The 17,157-nt window shown below is 39.8% G+C and overlaps 1 protein-coding gene across 1 annotated transcript in view; it reads right to left on the bottom strand.

The window, feature by feature from the left end:
• cnih3 (cornichon family AMPA receptor auxiliary protein 3) overlaps nucleotides 1–17,157 on the bottom strand; it is a 91,525-nt gene that overhangs the window by 16,239 nt on the left and 58,129 nt on the right. Inside the window, exons 4-5 of the mRNA XM_042504002.1 lie at nucleotides 9,031–9,143; nucleotides 5,864–5,866 (exon numbers count right to left, since the gene is read on the bottom strand). Of these exons, the coding sequence (XP_042359936.1) occupies nucleotides 5,864–5,866; nucleotides 9,031–9,143 (116 nt within the window). The remainder of the gene's footprint in view (nucleotides 1–5,863; nucleotides 5,867–9,030; nucleotides 9,144–17,157) is intronic.

Raw genomic sequence — 17,157 nt, 5'->3', positions numbered from 1 at the left:
CAAAAATCTTTTGCTCTGTGACTTTATTTTTAATTTTAAAGTGCCATACAAATAAAGTATTGACTATAATCATTATAAGAACTAGAATGTTGCCCAAAAACTGCTAACATGAACTAATTAGCGTATTTCTATGACAGAGCTGACGTATATCATACATCATCATCATCACCTCCGGCTGACTCAGACCAGCTCAGTTATACTATGCTATACTTCAGCTTGGTATAAATTGTACTTATTAGTTTGCTCTTTGTATTGACACTGATTGTTAATGATGATGACGTAATTTATTTGCAACAACAACGTAAATCTATGGGGGTATAAATTTAGCATTGAAATTGTATTGCAAATAATTTTTAAAGTGATTAACGGCAGCCAAACGCGGCCGAGTGTACCCGAGCATTGACTTCGACTCACTGGCTCGCTCACACAGATGACCCGAGTGCTCGAAGCGAACAGCGCCGGTGCACGAGCATGTCTCTCGTAGTAGCTTAGTTATTAACAACAGCAGCTAATCGGCGGTATAACAACAGCGCTGTCAGTTTTAATATTTACATGATTATCAGATAATGGTATATTTATCTCTCTCTCTCTCTACACACACACATATACATACAACTCATCAGGGAATCATATCGTAATCTCGGACCGGAGGAATCAAATTAACAGAATCGGAACGTGTCGTGCCCATAAAGGTAATAAAAGGTGGTGCTTGTAATATTGCCCCGTGTTTTATTACACAGCTCAACTTTAAAAATACTACGTTCAGTACCTTTTAGTAACTGTCACTAGTGCTCCACGCTGCTCACTGATAAACGGTAGTTTGAATACAGACCGTAGACTGTATATACGGTCTCTGACACAGACACGGTAAGACGTCCATATTACAGCTTTACAGCCAGCAGCGTATGGATGTGATGTAAAATGTTAAAAATGATGAATTACAGCAAAAATATCCATTACTACGCCGGTACGAAGCCTGTGCTGTGTCAGAGACTCTTGCGCGTTCTCGCGGTAGAGTCCCGCGGGTCCGATGCGAGTTCATTTTATGTCTGGAGAAATGTCCGAATTCCAAATCTTGATTCAGAAAATAGCGCATTTTACGTCTTTAGGACTTAATGTTTTTAATAATGGCTATAAAAAAATGCGTTCTGAAAAGTCAACATGTCTCAAAAAAATTATCCAGTGATTTAAGGAGGTCTCTTTCTCAATGTTAACAGACGGGGAAAAGTCTTTCTGGGCCAGTGTGCATCACGTGACGCTGTAGTTGCATTTTTATGATTTTTTTTTGTTATAAACATCAGAAAGTGAACATGGTGGTGGTTAGTGGTTTAGATTAATTTCACTTACTGGAGGCAATCTAATCAGCTCAATGACCAAACAGTAATCCTCTGAATAGCCACAATACTGAATTTATGAAAAATCCATCCAGTGATGAAGTGAAACAAAGTACATTCATTTAAGTACAGCACTTTAGTACAGTTTTGAGGTACTGGCACTTGAATTGTGTTTTTTTTACATTTTCTTGCTACTTTGAATTTTATGTAACTTTATTTATTTCAACTTCATACTTTGCTCACATTTCAGAAACATTACACAGATGTGAAATAATTAAGCTGGCAGGTTTGACTGTAACAAATCCATTCTCCCAGCTGTTGTGAAAACTGTACCAGAGAGGTGGTCAGAATAGTTAAGATGGGGACTTCTACAGTCAGGATTTGTGTATTAATTCTGCTTGTAGGTTCCTCCACCTTTGAGAGACAGTCAGGGCAGGACCTCTCCATGGTAAAGGTGGGGACGTTATAAGTCAGGATCTGTGTTATATATGGTAGCTTACTGCTGGTACTGTATGCCGTGTGAGACAGTGGGGTGGGGGATGGCAGGGTAAAGGTGGGGACTTCTACAGTCAGGATCTGTGTACCATCAGTTCTTCCGCAGACTGGATGGATTGTCTATATTAATAACTTACTTTGGTTGAGATGTATGTAATAAACTGAGATGTAATTTATTATTAGCTTTAATAATTAACATAAAGATAATTAAAACGTTTTCAGGCATTAAGGAATTTTAAATCACTGCATCAGCATTTTTCCAGGCGTGCTTAAACATGACCTGTACCAGCCAAAATCCTACTGGTCTAAAGACTCTTACATAATTAATTAGGCCCTGTGGTCTCTTCTGTCACCATCTGTGAGACCCTGTGGTCTGTTCTGTCTCCATCTGTGAGGCTCTGTGGTCTGTGCTGCATCTATGAGACCCTGTGATCTGTGCTGAATCTATGAGACCCTGTGGTCTGTGCTACTGTCTCTATCTATGAGACCCTGTGGTCTGTGCTACTGTCTCTATCTATGAGGCCCTGTGGTTTGTGCTGTCTCCATCTATGAGACTCTGTGGTCTGTGCCGTCTCCGTCTATGAGACTCTATGGTCTGTGATGACTCCATCTATGAGGCCCTGTGGTCTGTTCTGTCTCCATCTGTGAGGCTCTGTGGTCTGTGCTGCATCTATGAGACCCTGTGATCTGTGCTGAATCTATGAGACCATGTGGACTGTGCTACTGTCTCTATCTATGAGGCCCTGTGGTTTGTGCTGTTTCCATCTGTGAGACCCTGTGGTCTGTGATGCATCTACCCTGACCTCTGTGCTAGCATTGCTTCTGAACTCATCAAATGTAGCTTTAGCTTAGCTTGCTGAATTGCTAGCATCAGTGTTAGCTAAATGCCAGTAGCTAACAAGACTGATAACAAAGATGCACACACAGTAGCTTCTGCTTTTAGTGACAGTTGAGCTCAGTATGAAAACACTATAGCTAAAAATATGAAGCATTTCTGAAAATAGCTAAATAGTTTATGTGTATGCTTCCTCTGTTGTTAGCCAGTTGCTAATAATAGGTACAGCCAGAAGCCAGGGACACAGCCAGGGACAGCCAGAAGATGCATGATTCCTCTTAAGGGAAGTCATAAGAAATACAAAACAATGTGTTGAGTATGGAAGCAGAGCTGTGGACTGACATTACTTTCTGATTTTGAGTAAAAGTCTCTATAGCATGACATGAAATAATCTTCAGGCAAAAGGACAAAAATGAACTCCCTTTTGAAAATTATATAAAATCAACAACGAAACAGATTTGAATGAAGGTTCCCGAGTGCCCCTCTCTTTAACCTCGGTATATACAGCATGTGTAAAGCTTATATGACTGAGAATAATGTTCAACTCTATCTTATCAGAGTAACCATGATTCTCTGGCTTTTTGTTGAACATCTCTACTGTCAATATTGATTGGCAGCTTCAGAGTTTAAGCCCATTAGGCCTTAGCCACTGCTCGGTGCTGCTGTGAAAAGCCTTACATCCTTAGCCTGATTACCTCCAGGAGGAAAGAAAATTTAAACAAAGAAAGTTTCCATTTTGTGGCCAAAAGATTTCACCTAAAATCCCATTCATAAAGTCAGAGAATGCTCAGGGAAGACTGCAAAGGAATTTTTTAAGTATAATAAACGAAAAACTAGACCTTCAGTTCCTTAATCATTTTAATAATAATAATAATAATAAGGCATGTCATATCTCTGAGATTACAAAACAAAAATAGATAATAATAATAAAAGAAATCCCCCTGCTTACAAAAAAGTTGTGTGTGCAAAATGTAAAAAGATACGTGATGTGATCATCTGCAAATCATGGAAACTCCCCATGTGCTTGTAAATTTAACAAAGACAACTTGTCACATGTTGAAACTGCAAATTTCACTGTAAGAGGTAAATTCTTAATATGATGCCAGCAACACATTTAAAAAAGTTGGGAAAAGTACATGTTTACCACTGTGAAGCATCATCTCTTCTTTACACATCACTCTTTAAGTGTTCATGAACTGAGGAGACTAGTTTCTGTAATTTTTAAAGTTGAATATTTTACCATTCCTGTTTGATGTAGGATTTCAGCTGTTCAACAGTTCTGGGCCTCCTTTGTTATAGTTTATGCTTCATAATGCTCCAAATATTGTCATTGGGTGACAAGTCAAGACTTCAGGCAGGCTGGTTTATCAGCTGGACTGTTTTACTGAGGAGCCATGCTGCTGTAATACATGCAGAATGTGGTTTGGCATTGTCTTGATGAAATAAACAAGGCCTTCTCCAAAAAAGGAGATATCTATTTGTCATTATATGTTTGTCCTACACATGTATACATGAGCCTTCACAAACGTGCAGATTACTCATGATTCCATGTTCATTAACGCTGAACTGTGCGCTGATACTTCGCCAAATAGTCCCTCTCCTCCTTAGCCCAGATGATGTGGTGTTGAATATTTCCAAACAGAACCTCTAATTTTGACCTCTAAGTTTTCCACTTTGCCTCAGTCCATCGTAAATGACCACGGGGTCAGAAGAGGTGGCAACATTTCTGGATCTGGGTTGTATATAGTTACATCTTTGCATGGTAGGGTTTCAGCTTGTATTTGTGGATGTAGCAATGACCTGTGGTCACAGACAATGTCCTCTGGAAGTGTCCCTGAGCCCATGCAGTGATGTCCCCTACAAAATGGTGTCTGTTTTTAATGCAGGGCCATCTGTGGGCCAAAATTATGGCCATCTAATCCTGATTTTAGAACCTTGTCCCTTGCATTCAGAAATTTCTTCAGATTATCTGACTCTTTTATTAATATTATGCACTGTAGATGATGGGGTCCCCAGATTATTTGCAGTTTTACATTTATAAACATTATTTTTAAATTTGTGGCACTATTTTTCACTTTACTTCAGAGAGACTCAACCTCTCTGGGGTGTTCTTTTAATACCAAATTATTACTAACCCAAAATAAAAATTGTGATTTGATCCACAAAGGGTTTTCTATAAGAATGATTTTTATTTATTTTATTTGTTTTTCCATTATTTTACCAGGTGAGTCAATTGAGAAACAATTCTCATTTAAAATGACGACCTGGCCAAGAGGCAGCGTAAAGTAAAGAAAATCAAACGAGACATATTCATACAAATCAATACAAAAACAAAAGAATACAATAAGGATAGTAAAGATAAAATAGGCTAAAAGCATGTACAACAGTCAGCAACTGCTACCTTCACCAAACTCTTAAAATGAAAATGGGATGAAGGAGGTGAGTTTTAGCGTCTGTTGTAATTGGTTCCAATCATGGGCTGCAGAAAACTGAAATGAACAACGGCACAATAACGATGCGAACTTTGGGGATGAGGAGGTTGATGAAGTTGCTGGAGCGAAGGGAACGGCAGATGGCAGTGTTGTAGATAGTGTCCAGTTTATGGAGGAGGGATTTGGAAGCGGATCTGTAAAGTATGTCACCATAATCAATAATTGGAAGGACTGTCATTGTGACCAGAAGGTGTTTTGCGGAGTTTGTAAATGAAGATTTATTGCGATTAAGAAAACCACTTCTGATTCTAACTTTGGAGAGCAGAGTGTTGATATGGGTTTCAGAGTGAAGGATCAAGCCAAATACCTAAATATTTATAACTGTTGACAAATTTAATAATGGAGCCATCCAGGGAGACAATATTGTTAGGGGACTGGATCTGTGGAAGATTTCTATTGAATATCATGCATTTTGTTTTTCCTGTGTTAAGAGATAAATGGAGATCGGAGAAGGTGTGTTGAATGTTGTTAAATGCAATTTGCAGAGTGGACAATGCGGTGTTGAGAGAGGAGCTGGATGTGTATATGATGGTATCATCCGCATACAGGTGGATTTCGGAGTTGTCTACAACATGAGTTAAATTGTTGATGTAAATATTGAATAGTGTTGGACCAAGTATGGAGCCTTGAGGGACATCTTTGTAAAGAGGTAGTGGAGCTGAGACAAGACCTCCATCCTTATTGACTGTGTGCGCCCAGAACAGTACCTACTGAACCAGGCGACACATTTTTTTGACAGACCAATATTTCTTAGCCTTTCTAGTAAGCTGAAGTGGTCAACGGAGTCAAAGGCTTTACTCAAATCAACAAAAACAGCTGCACAGTATTCCTAATTGTCAAAAGCACAAATTATGTCATTAACAGCCTTCACTGTAGCAGAGATGCAACTGTGCCCTGATCTAAAGCCAGATTGTAAAGGGTCTCTGTGGGTCTCCAGATGGTCCACAAGCTGTATATTGATTAGCTTTTTGAGCACTTTGGCAAGGCAGGGCAAGATGAAGATGGGCCTGTAACAGTTCAAATCAGTATTGTCTCTTCCTTTGAAAAGTGGGATAGTGGCAGCAGATTTCCATTCCAGTGGGAACACTCCAGTTTGTAGCGATAGGTTGAACAAGCCACAGATGGGGGAAGCAATGACATGGGCACCAGTTTTCAAAAAGAATGGGTCTAAACCATCCAGTCCAGCAGATTTATGGTTATCTAGAATTAGCAGCTCTGCTAATACCTCAGAGTCATGTATCGGCTGAAAGGAGAAAGAGAGGAGATACAGATGCAGAAGTGATGGTAGATGCAGTGGAAGGCGGTGTATTACCAGCTTTGACAAAGCGTTTGTTGAAGTAGTCCAACATTTTGGATTTATCAGTGACAACACAACTATCAGTTTTTGCTTGTCTTATAGACTGAATACTTTTATTTCTGGCTGCTCTGCATAGCTGCCAGTCAGAAGTTTGATTGGTAATCTTAGCCCTTCGCCACAGATGGTGTTTTTGGTGGTTAAGTTCAGACAGGTTGAGACTGAACCAGAGACTGAGACGATTTTTTTTCTGAGCTTTTTAAGCAGGGCGTGTTTTTGTTGAGAACAGCAGTGAAGATGATTTTAAAAATAACCAAGCATCTATAACATCTGGAATGAGACCAATTCTGTGCCATTGTATGAGTGCAAGATCATACAGAAAAGCTTGTTCATCAAAGTTTCTGTTGTTTGCAAACCACCAGCGGTGGATGTCTTGAGACAGACACACATTTTTGCAAACACAGGCCATGCTGCAGTACTTCCACTCTTTTGTTGCTACTGTTCCAACTTTTAAAATTGTGTTTCCAAATGGGCCTATAACTGATCAAAAAAACAATGATCCCTGTCTCGACGTTTGTCATGTTATCTGTGTGTTAAATAAGGAATTAATATTTAATAAAAATATTTAATAATAAAATGTTATATATAATTAAATAGTGAAATCTGGATACAGCCGTGGGGGCGGGGCCTCGTTAACTACTATGAGAGCTATAACTAATATTATATATAACATTTTTTAAACATAGATTGAATGTAATAAATACATTTTAATAGTTATTTGCGTAATATATTATTGTGCCTTTATTTTGAAATGTGCACATATGCAGGAAACAGGAAGTAAGAAGTGCAGGGACTGTAAAATAAATCATGACTGTGTCTGAATTATGGCTGTATTATAGTGAAATCTGGATACAGCCGTGGGGGCGGGGCCTCGTTAACTACTATGAGAGCTGCTCAGTGGCGCATGAAGCAGAGAAAACACTTTTTCCAGGTTTAGAAAAGTGTAAAATACCCACATCTACTGGCTCATAGAGCATGTGTAGAAGTGATTAACAACAGCCGAAAGCAACTGAGTGCGACCAACTGTACCCGAGCACTGACTCCGACTCACTGGCTCGCTCACACAAATGATCCTAGTGCTCGAAGCAAACAGCGCCCGTTCACGAGCATTCCTCATGTAGTAGCTTAGTTTATTAGCAACAGCAGCTAATCGGCGGTGTAACGACAGCGGTGCCGTCGGCTTTAATATTTACATGATAATCAGATAATATCTGTCTCTATACACACAGACATCAAAAAGTGTTGTGCCCACGAAAAGGTAATAAAAGGTGGTGCCTTGTAACATTGCCCCGTGTATTATTCCACAGCTCAACTTTAAGTAAATACTACGTTCAGTACGTTTAATAACTGTCTCTGGTGCTCTGCGCTGCTTACTGATTAGCGGTTGTTTGAATACAGACTGTAGACTGTATATACGGTCTCTGACACAGACACGGTAAGACGTCCATATTACAGCTTTACAGCCAACAGCGAATGGATGTGATGTAAAATGTTAAAAATTATGAATTATGATTAAAAAAATATCCATTACTACGGCCGGCACGAAGCCTGTGTTGTGTCAGGGACTCTGAGAGTTACATGCGCGTGCATGTGGTGGAGTCCCATGGGTCCGATGCGCGTTCATTTTATGTCTGGTGAAATACCTATGTATTCGGAAAAAGGCACATTTTACGTTTTTAGGACTTAATGTTTTTAATAATGGCTAATGACTTTCTGGGCCAGTGTGCATCACGTGATGCTGTAATTCCTCTTTCGGCCACTATGTAAATTTTGCATCAGAGCGTATTGCACCAGGAAGTGCGCCACGCTCTGAAGATAGCATTTAACATTGGGAAAGAGACATCCTTAAATCACTGGATTTTTTTTTGAGACATGTTGACTTTTTAGAAGGCATTCATAACTGTTATTTAAAACATTAAGTCCTAAAGACGTAAAATGCACCATTTTCCGAGTACAGAGGTATTTCTCCAGACATAAAATGAACAGGCATCGGACCTGCGGGACTCCACTGCGTGCACGCGCATGTAACTCTTGGAGTCCCTGACACAACACAGGCTTCGTGCCAGCTGTAGTAATAGATATTTTTGAATCATAATTCATCATTTTTTTCCATCTTACAACATATCCATTCGCTGCTGGATGTAAATCCTGTAATATGGGCGTCTTACCGTGTCTGGACCAACTGCGACACACTGAACAAGAGCAATAGCCCTCATGGGGACTGCAGTACTCTGTGTGAACTCCAGGGGCGCATGCTGACACACACTTTTCACATAGAGTGGTGAAAATGGTCTCCCTGGGGACATTCGAGAAAAAAGCAAGGGGCATATCTAGACACTGTTTTAAAGCTGTTAAAAGCATTGTGCCTGTGCGGACCTCATTTTTGGTCCCTACGGTGAAATGAGTTCCCATCGGTCAGTGTGTGTATTTCACCGGGATAGAAGAACAAGTGCACACACAGACACTTACACACACACACACACACACACACACACACACTGTGATGGATTGGATAGTCACCTCCACGTGTTGTAGAAGAGCAGGGGAATGTTGAGACCCACAGTCAGCCATTCCTGGGCACACAAGAACATGATGCAGAAGAGTCCATGGATGGAGTACTCTGGAAGCACTAACTACAAAGAGACACAGAGGTGCAAGGAACAGAGGAGAGAGGGGAGGAGAAGTCAGAGACAAGAGCAGTGGAGCAAAAGCAGCCATTTACTCAGACGTCACTGATGAAGCTGAAGAACTTGAAGGTAAACAGGAGAGTCAGGCACTGAGACCTGAGCTTGTCTCTTTCTCCTGTCCCATTCTTTGCATTGCTGCTGATGTGTGTTACTGAATGAACATAATGCTTAAATGACCTTTGCTGTGATACAGAACTTGCATTAATGACTCAGCACTTTATTGAACTAAACTACATGGCAGTTGATTAGCAGATGCCACATTATCATTTTAATGCCCACAGGTGGGAGAAAACACCTCAAGTCTCATCGTTTGCATCCAGATCTTTACCCTAGCCTATATTTAGCCACTGGAAATCTGTCTATCTGCAAGCAATTCAAATGGCTGAATGTGACCGTCTATTTCCTTCAGAGCTTAGCTTCACAATGGGCAGCACACACTGATGGCAGGGCTCCATCATTATCATAAAAACTGGAGGGCTCGGCTCCGCTAATGCAACAACCGTGCACGCACGCACATGCACGTGCACACCCAGGCACACAAACACACACACACACACACACACACACACACACACAGCAACAAGGCCTGTTGTTCTCCAACATGAAAAGTTAAAGGAAGTTAAAAGCAGCTTATATTTGAACAGTTTTATAACAATCTGTAACAAAGTTGGAATTGCTTTCACTTGCAGTCACTTTGGCAAAACGTCAAAACTAGGCTGCACAACATGTTAGAAGAGTAGGCTTAGACTTACAGCAAACTGAAAAACACTTTGAAGGGGAATGAGAGTGGCCAAAAAGCATGTTTTTTTTTTACGCTGTGTTTATTGGCTTTATCATTTACTAGGTTTTTAACATTTTCTCATTCAAAGTGATTCAAATACTAAAAACTGCATAGCCGTGACCTTGCCTATGGGCAGTAGAATTCACCGAATGGTCTGTGCCCAATGATAGCTGCCTGTTGTCATTGAAACTTGTGAAATGCAGCTGTTTTGACAATGCAGACCATAAGTCTGCCATTAGTCTGCATTGTCATAAGTTGTCATATGTTTTTGCATTGCAAACTTATGGTTTGCAATGCAAAAAGACACCTTTTGCATGCACATGAAACACTGCTGGACAGTCAGGTAAGAACTTGGCAGGGCAGCACCAATCATGATGTTATTTTATGCTGCCCGACAGCCAGACAACATCTCCCAGGTCCACATGATACACATAAGGACTGCGTCACTTAAGAGTACAGCTGGACTGAACCTGTTGCACCCAGATTTTCTATTCAGGAATCTGATTTTTACCAGTCTGAACGTGACTTTTTTTTCTTCACCTTAGGTTTTGCCTCCTTCTCCTACTACAGAGCAGATGCAGAAGGATACCTGAACACTTTCCCTGCCAATGAGATGAAGATGAGAAGAAACCGGAAGAGACATCTGCCAACTGGCCGACTTCCAGACCTTCTCAACGACTTTATTTTTAAAAAGCAACAAGGGACACATTTAGCAAATTATTCATATCATCAAGGGACAAGAGAGAAATATCTTAGCATCATGTAGCCTGCATGCAGTTGGTGTGTGTGTGTGTGTGTGTGTGTGTGAGACAGGGTCACAGGCAGGACGAGTAGATCCGTTGCTTGCAGTGTGAGGTTGTAGTGATTTTCTAGCCTGGTTGTTTTGATAGAATACATTTAAATCTGAATGTATGATACCAGCCAACTACCAACAAGCAGAATTATATGTATATATGTAAGGTTGTAACATAGCCATTGCTCAGGGGCTTTTGTAAAGTTTTTGGTGCCCCCTGACATTTCAAGGAATGATCCACTATACTTCACCTAGATTCAAATTTTCATTTTTATTTTTTTTTTTATCATTGCTTTTATGCAACTTAAGTTAACATAAGAAAATAAGAGGGAAAAAAGTAAATATGAAATTGATTTTCCTCTTGAAAATTACTTTCTTTGACAAAAATGCAATTTTCTCAGGTTTTTGTCTGACATGTTTTTTTTGATGAAAATACACGAATTCAGGTGTTCATATAAGAGAATTGAAGAAGCTAGAATAAAATGTTTTGTCTATAAAAATTGTTATTTCTTTTGTTGTGTTCATTGTTTATATATTTAAAGGGCAAAATATTCTGCCGGCCTTAGAAGATTTGTGAATATGATCAGTGCTGGAAACCTAATAATGGCAAAACTGAAATTTAATATGATACGCATGTTCTCTTAGTGTATAACCCCCTGAAAAAATTAATCATTGTGTTTTTGAAACCTTAGAATAAGCCTTTAATTTCTATAAAGCACACGGGTCCTGGTCTATATGAGGACACCATGTTGCACTGGCACAATAGCCACAAGTCACAGAAAGAAAGGGACGTTCATGTTTTTGCATTTTAACATTGCTTATGACTCCAGTGTCTTCATCACATGGTAGGCGAGTGCCACAGGCCTGTAGCCGTTGGACTCGCTGGGATGTCCCTTCTTGGGAACAGGGCTGATGCAGGATGTTTTTTTCACAGTGCTGTCTCTGCATCAGCCTTCAGGAGGATGTAAACACAGATAGCGATGATGTGTGTAAACACCCTCTGAAGGTAGAAGGCCGGACGCTAACAGCTAGCAGCTTAACATCACGGCAGCATATCATTGCTTTCACAGTCACATGCACGGGGTTGCACCATTTGTTTGCCTTTACTGCAAGCTTTAGTGTCCCTGTTGGCACTCACAGTGGTGAAAGCGGGTAGGTCCACGTTAGCATCCAATATGTAGCTGGTTAGCCATGTCTCCGTGAGAATGATCAAGCTGCTCTCCTGGTACCTCCACTGGTTTTTGAACGATGTTGTCAACTCATCCATTTGTGTTAGACAGCGTGCTCACATTCCCCATTAGAACAGAGGGAATGGATGGCTTGTACCGTCGCAGTTTGTGTGCTTTAGCCTTTAGCTTAGCCTTAAACTTTGCTCCGGCTCGGCACCCACATTACTTCTTCCTTAGCTCCCTTGATATGAGATGGCGTCTACAGGCTTATCCCTCTTCCCTCAGCGCCAGCAGAGGAACTCTCGAATAAGCAAGTTTACTGGCACTAACTTGCATGGTATGACAGGTGGTTCATGTCAGACGACAACAGCACCACAGTCCACATATACACAGGCGGCTACAAATAGTAAGACAAAAAAAACCCAACACAACGCGCACACAGAGCAAGTGGACAGGCAGCCCTGATCACAGCTGGATCAGCTGTCAGTTGGCTTTAACAGCTGCAGAGACTTTTGATGGAGTTGATGTCACATGCACAATGAGCAGATAAATAACAGCCTAATAATAAGTGCGGCCAATCAGTAGCAGAGAAGCAGAGTTTCTCTGTTTAACAAACACCCGCATATAACCATGCTTTAGAGTTTAGAGTATTAGAGTAAAAAGTGTTTCTTTCTGACAGACAGACTCTCTCTGACTTTAACTGTCTTCATTACAAAAGTAGCCTTGATGGTGGAAAGTAACAGATTGTGAAAAAATAAATGAAGACAATTGTTTTTGGCCTTTTTTGTTATTTTATTATGTTTTAGATGGTGAATCAGGATATGAATGAAATATAAAACGTGAGTTATACACTTGAGTTTAATCTTTGATCTATCTTCACTCCAGTGTGAAACTGACAATCAATAACTGACGGAGGTGTCGGTCGATAAAAGACTTCCCTAAAGGCTGCTGTCCTGTTTCCTTGCATATCACTCCTCAGAGATCCCTCCTCGATTGTCAGGCCTCAGCACAAATAAGAGCTTTGGTAGTCCTTCAAGAAGACGCATCAACGACTCCCGGTCCAAACGAGGAGCGAGGAACTGAACAATAAAAGAAGTGAGATCTGGCTCTGGTGTTCCAATGAGTGAGCAGGAGTAACAGCTGGGGATAGTTTTAAAATCCTTCTTAAATACTATTAACACAACCTCCCCGCCCCTCAGGATGTGGTTGTTCCATGTAAGAGTATCCTGTGGGAGTGGTCTGGTTGAGTGTAAAACAGCCCAGTGGTTTATGCCAGGTTTCAGCAAGACAGGAAATTTAAATTAATGTCTGTGATAAATTCATTTAGAAGGAGGCTTTTATTGTTGAGGGGGTGGGTTTTAAGGAGGACGAGTCTGAGATGAGGACTATCTAAAAAAGTGTTGATTCGCCTGAATGGGCGTGGTTTAGCAGGACAGAGCAGTGTAAGTGTCTGCAAGCTCCGTGTCCGTCTCAGCCCTTTTAAGCTAGTGCTCAGAGTGCATGCTTATGATTTTACCGCAATGGAGTTGCTTTACTTTTGTACAAACAAAATAGGTTACCTCTTTTAATTTTCTTTTTCAACGATTCAATTCATCACATTCACTTTTATGTAACTGTTGTAACATGCGCCCCGTATCATGTGCCATGAGAATATTTGATCAAATTTACCAGCTAACAATGTCATCTGTTAACAAGCTAATTTTACACTGACAAGTTCTCTTTAGAACGAGGCCTTAACGTACGAAGCACTTAACATTTAATTGGTAGAGAAAAAAAAGTGCAATATTTCCCTCTGAAATGTATTTGAGTATAAAGTAGTGTAATAAACCTTGCCTAAATACGAGAAATTTTTAACTTAATTTAATTGTCATCAAGACTTCGATCTTTTCAGGGGCGTCCCTGCTGATTCCAAAAAGACAATAAAACACATTCTGCACATGTTCCAGCAGCATGGCTTCATGGTAAGAGTGCAGCTGCTAGACTGACCTGCCTGCAGTCCCGACCTGACTCCCACTGAGCATGTGTGGCACATTATGAAGCATAAAAATGACTATTGAGACATATCATGAGCAAAAAATGTGAAACTCTCAAAATGTCAACAATACTGCAGGCACTGCAGGCATCAAATTAAGAGTATTTACAAAAGACAATAAAGTTAATCAGTTTGAACATTAAATATCTTGTCTTTGTTTTGTATTCATTTGCAATATAGGTCAAAATGATTTGCAAACCATCACATTTAGTTTTTATTTATGTTTGACCATGATTAGCCATAAGTATTGATCATTGCTATATATCAACAAATGTTCAGAGAAGCGGTTGCATGCTGTTTGTGTGAACGAGCCAACGGTCCCGCTTGGTGTAATGTTCCCACCTGAACACTAGGGCAGGTTTCTGAATGACGGACATTGTATGCAAAACCAAAGCTGACATTGTTTGCACTTCTCGATAAATTTTGAGGTACTGTTTGGCGGTGTTGTTGTTTTTTATTTATAACTTGTGAATAAGTGGCCACTTTTTGTTTTAAACTCAATGTGTGGCATTTCTTGCTCGTATGTGTCTTTTTATATGACAATTTTAAGTCAATTTGTATCAAATGCACATTGTCACTTTGATCTTTGTTTTTTTTTAAACTAATATGAACTAGTTTTCGACTGAAGTGGGTTTCTCCCGAGGGTTGGTTTTACTGTAGTTCAACTTCTTCCACTGTGAAGTAATTGGTAGTTTGCAAAGCTATGCTTTCAAAGTAGCTTCCACAAACTGGAGAGAGACGACTGGAGAGAAGAGGAGGAGAGAGGAAAAAAGAGGGAGGTAGAGAGATGCTTAAATTGAGGAGGAGAGAGAGAAAAAGGGGGAAGACAGGTCCAAAAATAAACCCAGGAATAGCGCTAATGAGTACACTCAGGTTTGCTCAGTTGCTGTGACAACGCGCTGGCTCATTGCTTCAAGCCACAAGACTGCATATCTAATGAATAACACACACACACACACACACACACACACACACACAGAGTTGAGAGTAAAGAACAGAGTATATCCCCTCGAGCGATTATCATCTGCATGGGTTTGCAGGCGTCCAAAACCATTGGACCCATCAGAACAAAACACTCTATTGAGACCAAAATGGCACGTGCCCATATGTCTGCATGCGTGTTTGTGTCTTTAGTGCAAACTATCAAATAGGTTTGCCGACATAAAGAAATGCAGCCAAAGCTTTTAAGCGAATCTATGGGGAGCACGGTGCTGTGACTGCGCCAGTTGGAGGGAGCTGAATAGTTTGAGCAGAGGAAAGGAGAGCTCCTGAGAAAGAAGGAAAAATCCTTCACAGTGAAGCAGATCTTCCTGCATCAGAACCTCAGGCCTCACACTGACAGGCACAGTGTGCAACAGAGTCGAAATATAGCTCAGAATTGCATGAACTCTAGCAGATGTATAAAACAGGAAATGTTCACCTGAGGCACTTTGTATGGATGTCCTCTTGTTCTACTTCTCTTTGCTTTCATCCAGTCACTAGATAATGCTGTTGGTCAATCACCTCATACATTCATGTAAGCTTAGACAATATGCACATATGATATGAACATGACATGACAGGACAGCATAGGACAGGACAGGACAGGACAGGACAGGACAGGACACGATATGACAGAAATGTGTTTGCTTATGTTGCTCTTCCTCCACTGAGGAAGATCTTTGGGTGCAGTGCTGTGAATCAATGAACTGGGTTTGTTAAAGTTTTTGCATCCACGGGTTCAGTGCCTTGATTTCCCAACTTCCCAAGAACAATTGTTTGATTTACAGTATGTTATTATTAAACTTACTGAATTATGAGGTTCTCTTAATCAAACCAGGTCAGTGTATGAAAGTATAATTTGTTTTCAGACGGGATTGAACTGCATGAAAAATGAGACAATGGCTCGTTTACTCGTTTTAAACCATTAAACGATAAAACAAAAGTTAAGAGCTGTTTTTCCATGATCCAATGTTTGGTTTTAAACCAAAATCGAGAAAACGTGTGGGTTCCTTACATGAATGTCTGACGTTTTGGTTGAGATCTGTTAAGGTGTTATGATTTGATTAAATATTACAATTTTATGACCACCAAATAAGCACATAAACACTTGTTTGTGATTCTTTTAGGTTTCTTGTATTGAACTGTAGTTACTGGTTTACATACAGTATATGTGTGTAATAATGGACAGGCACTAGAAAGCCGACATGTAGTTTTCAGCTTCCAACCTATTGGCTGGAAGGGTGTTTATGTCTTGAAATACCTTGATCTGAATTTATTGCCATAAGTCATCATTTCCAACAATCAAATCTGGTTACCTCACAACCATAATGAAATTGACTTTCAGGATTTCACAAACTGCACTGATACCTAATACCCAGTAGGCTACTCCAAGGTCTATTTTACCACCTGTTTTTATCGTAGATTTAACCTAGACTCATAATCGAATACAACACAATGAATTTCCACAGGCATTTTCATAGTTTAATCAAACATAACTTTTTAATGTTGAGTTATTTTCTTTTAAACCACAAAAACAAAATATCTGACCTGCTAGAAATCCATATGATCATCTGAGAGCCAGATCATTGATCATCATCAGTTTATGAAAATGCTACTTTTCTATGATGTAGGAGATATGTTGAAACTTTACATTTCAGCAACACTGTTTGGTTTTTGTGAGGAAAAGATTGTGTTTGAGTTAAAAAAATACTTGCTTTTAGTTTACAATCAAAACAGAAAAAAAATGATTTTCTGGTGACTGCACTGTGATGATAGGGCTGGGTAGTATATGGATATTATATTGGTATATGACACTAGATATTGTCTCTGATTTTGGTAATAGTAATAGTAATTTAGTAATATGTTATGAATTGTTATTTCCAGGTTTTAAAGGCTGCACTACACTAAAGTGATGTCATTTTCTGAACTTACCAGGCTATTCTAATATTTTCTCTACCCATGCAGTCATTATGTCCACATTACCAATGATACATATCAAAAATATCTGAGAGCATCGATTGTTGACTCTACAATATTATTGCTATATCAATGTCAAGGCATTTGGTCAAAAATATTGTGGTATTTGATTTTTGCCACATTACTCAGTCTCATTATACAATTTAATCAAATGTTTAGGAAATATCTGATCTCTGATGTTTGTTCATGAGAACATTGATTGATTGGTATGTCTTTTAGTAAACATA

Source organism: Plectropomus leopardus, chromosome 16 (assembly GCF_008729295.1).
Source record: "Plectropomus leopardus isolate mb chromosome 16, YSFRI_Pleo_2.0, whole genome shotgun sequence".
In the NCBI taxonomy this organism is placed as follows: Eukaryota; Metazoa; Chordata; class Actinopteri; order Perciformes; family Serranidae; genus Plectropomus; species Plectropomus leopardus.
The sequence above is the reverse complement of the archived record's forward strand: the minus strand, read 5'-3'. Positions and strand labels throughout refer to the sequence as shown.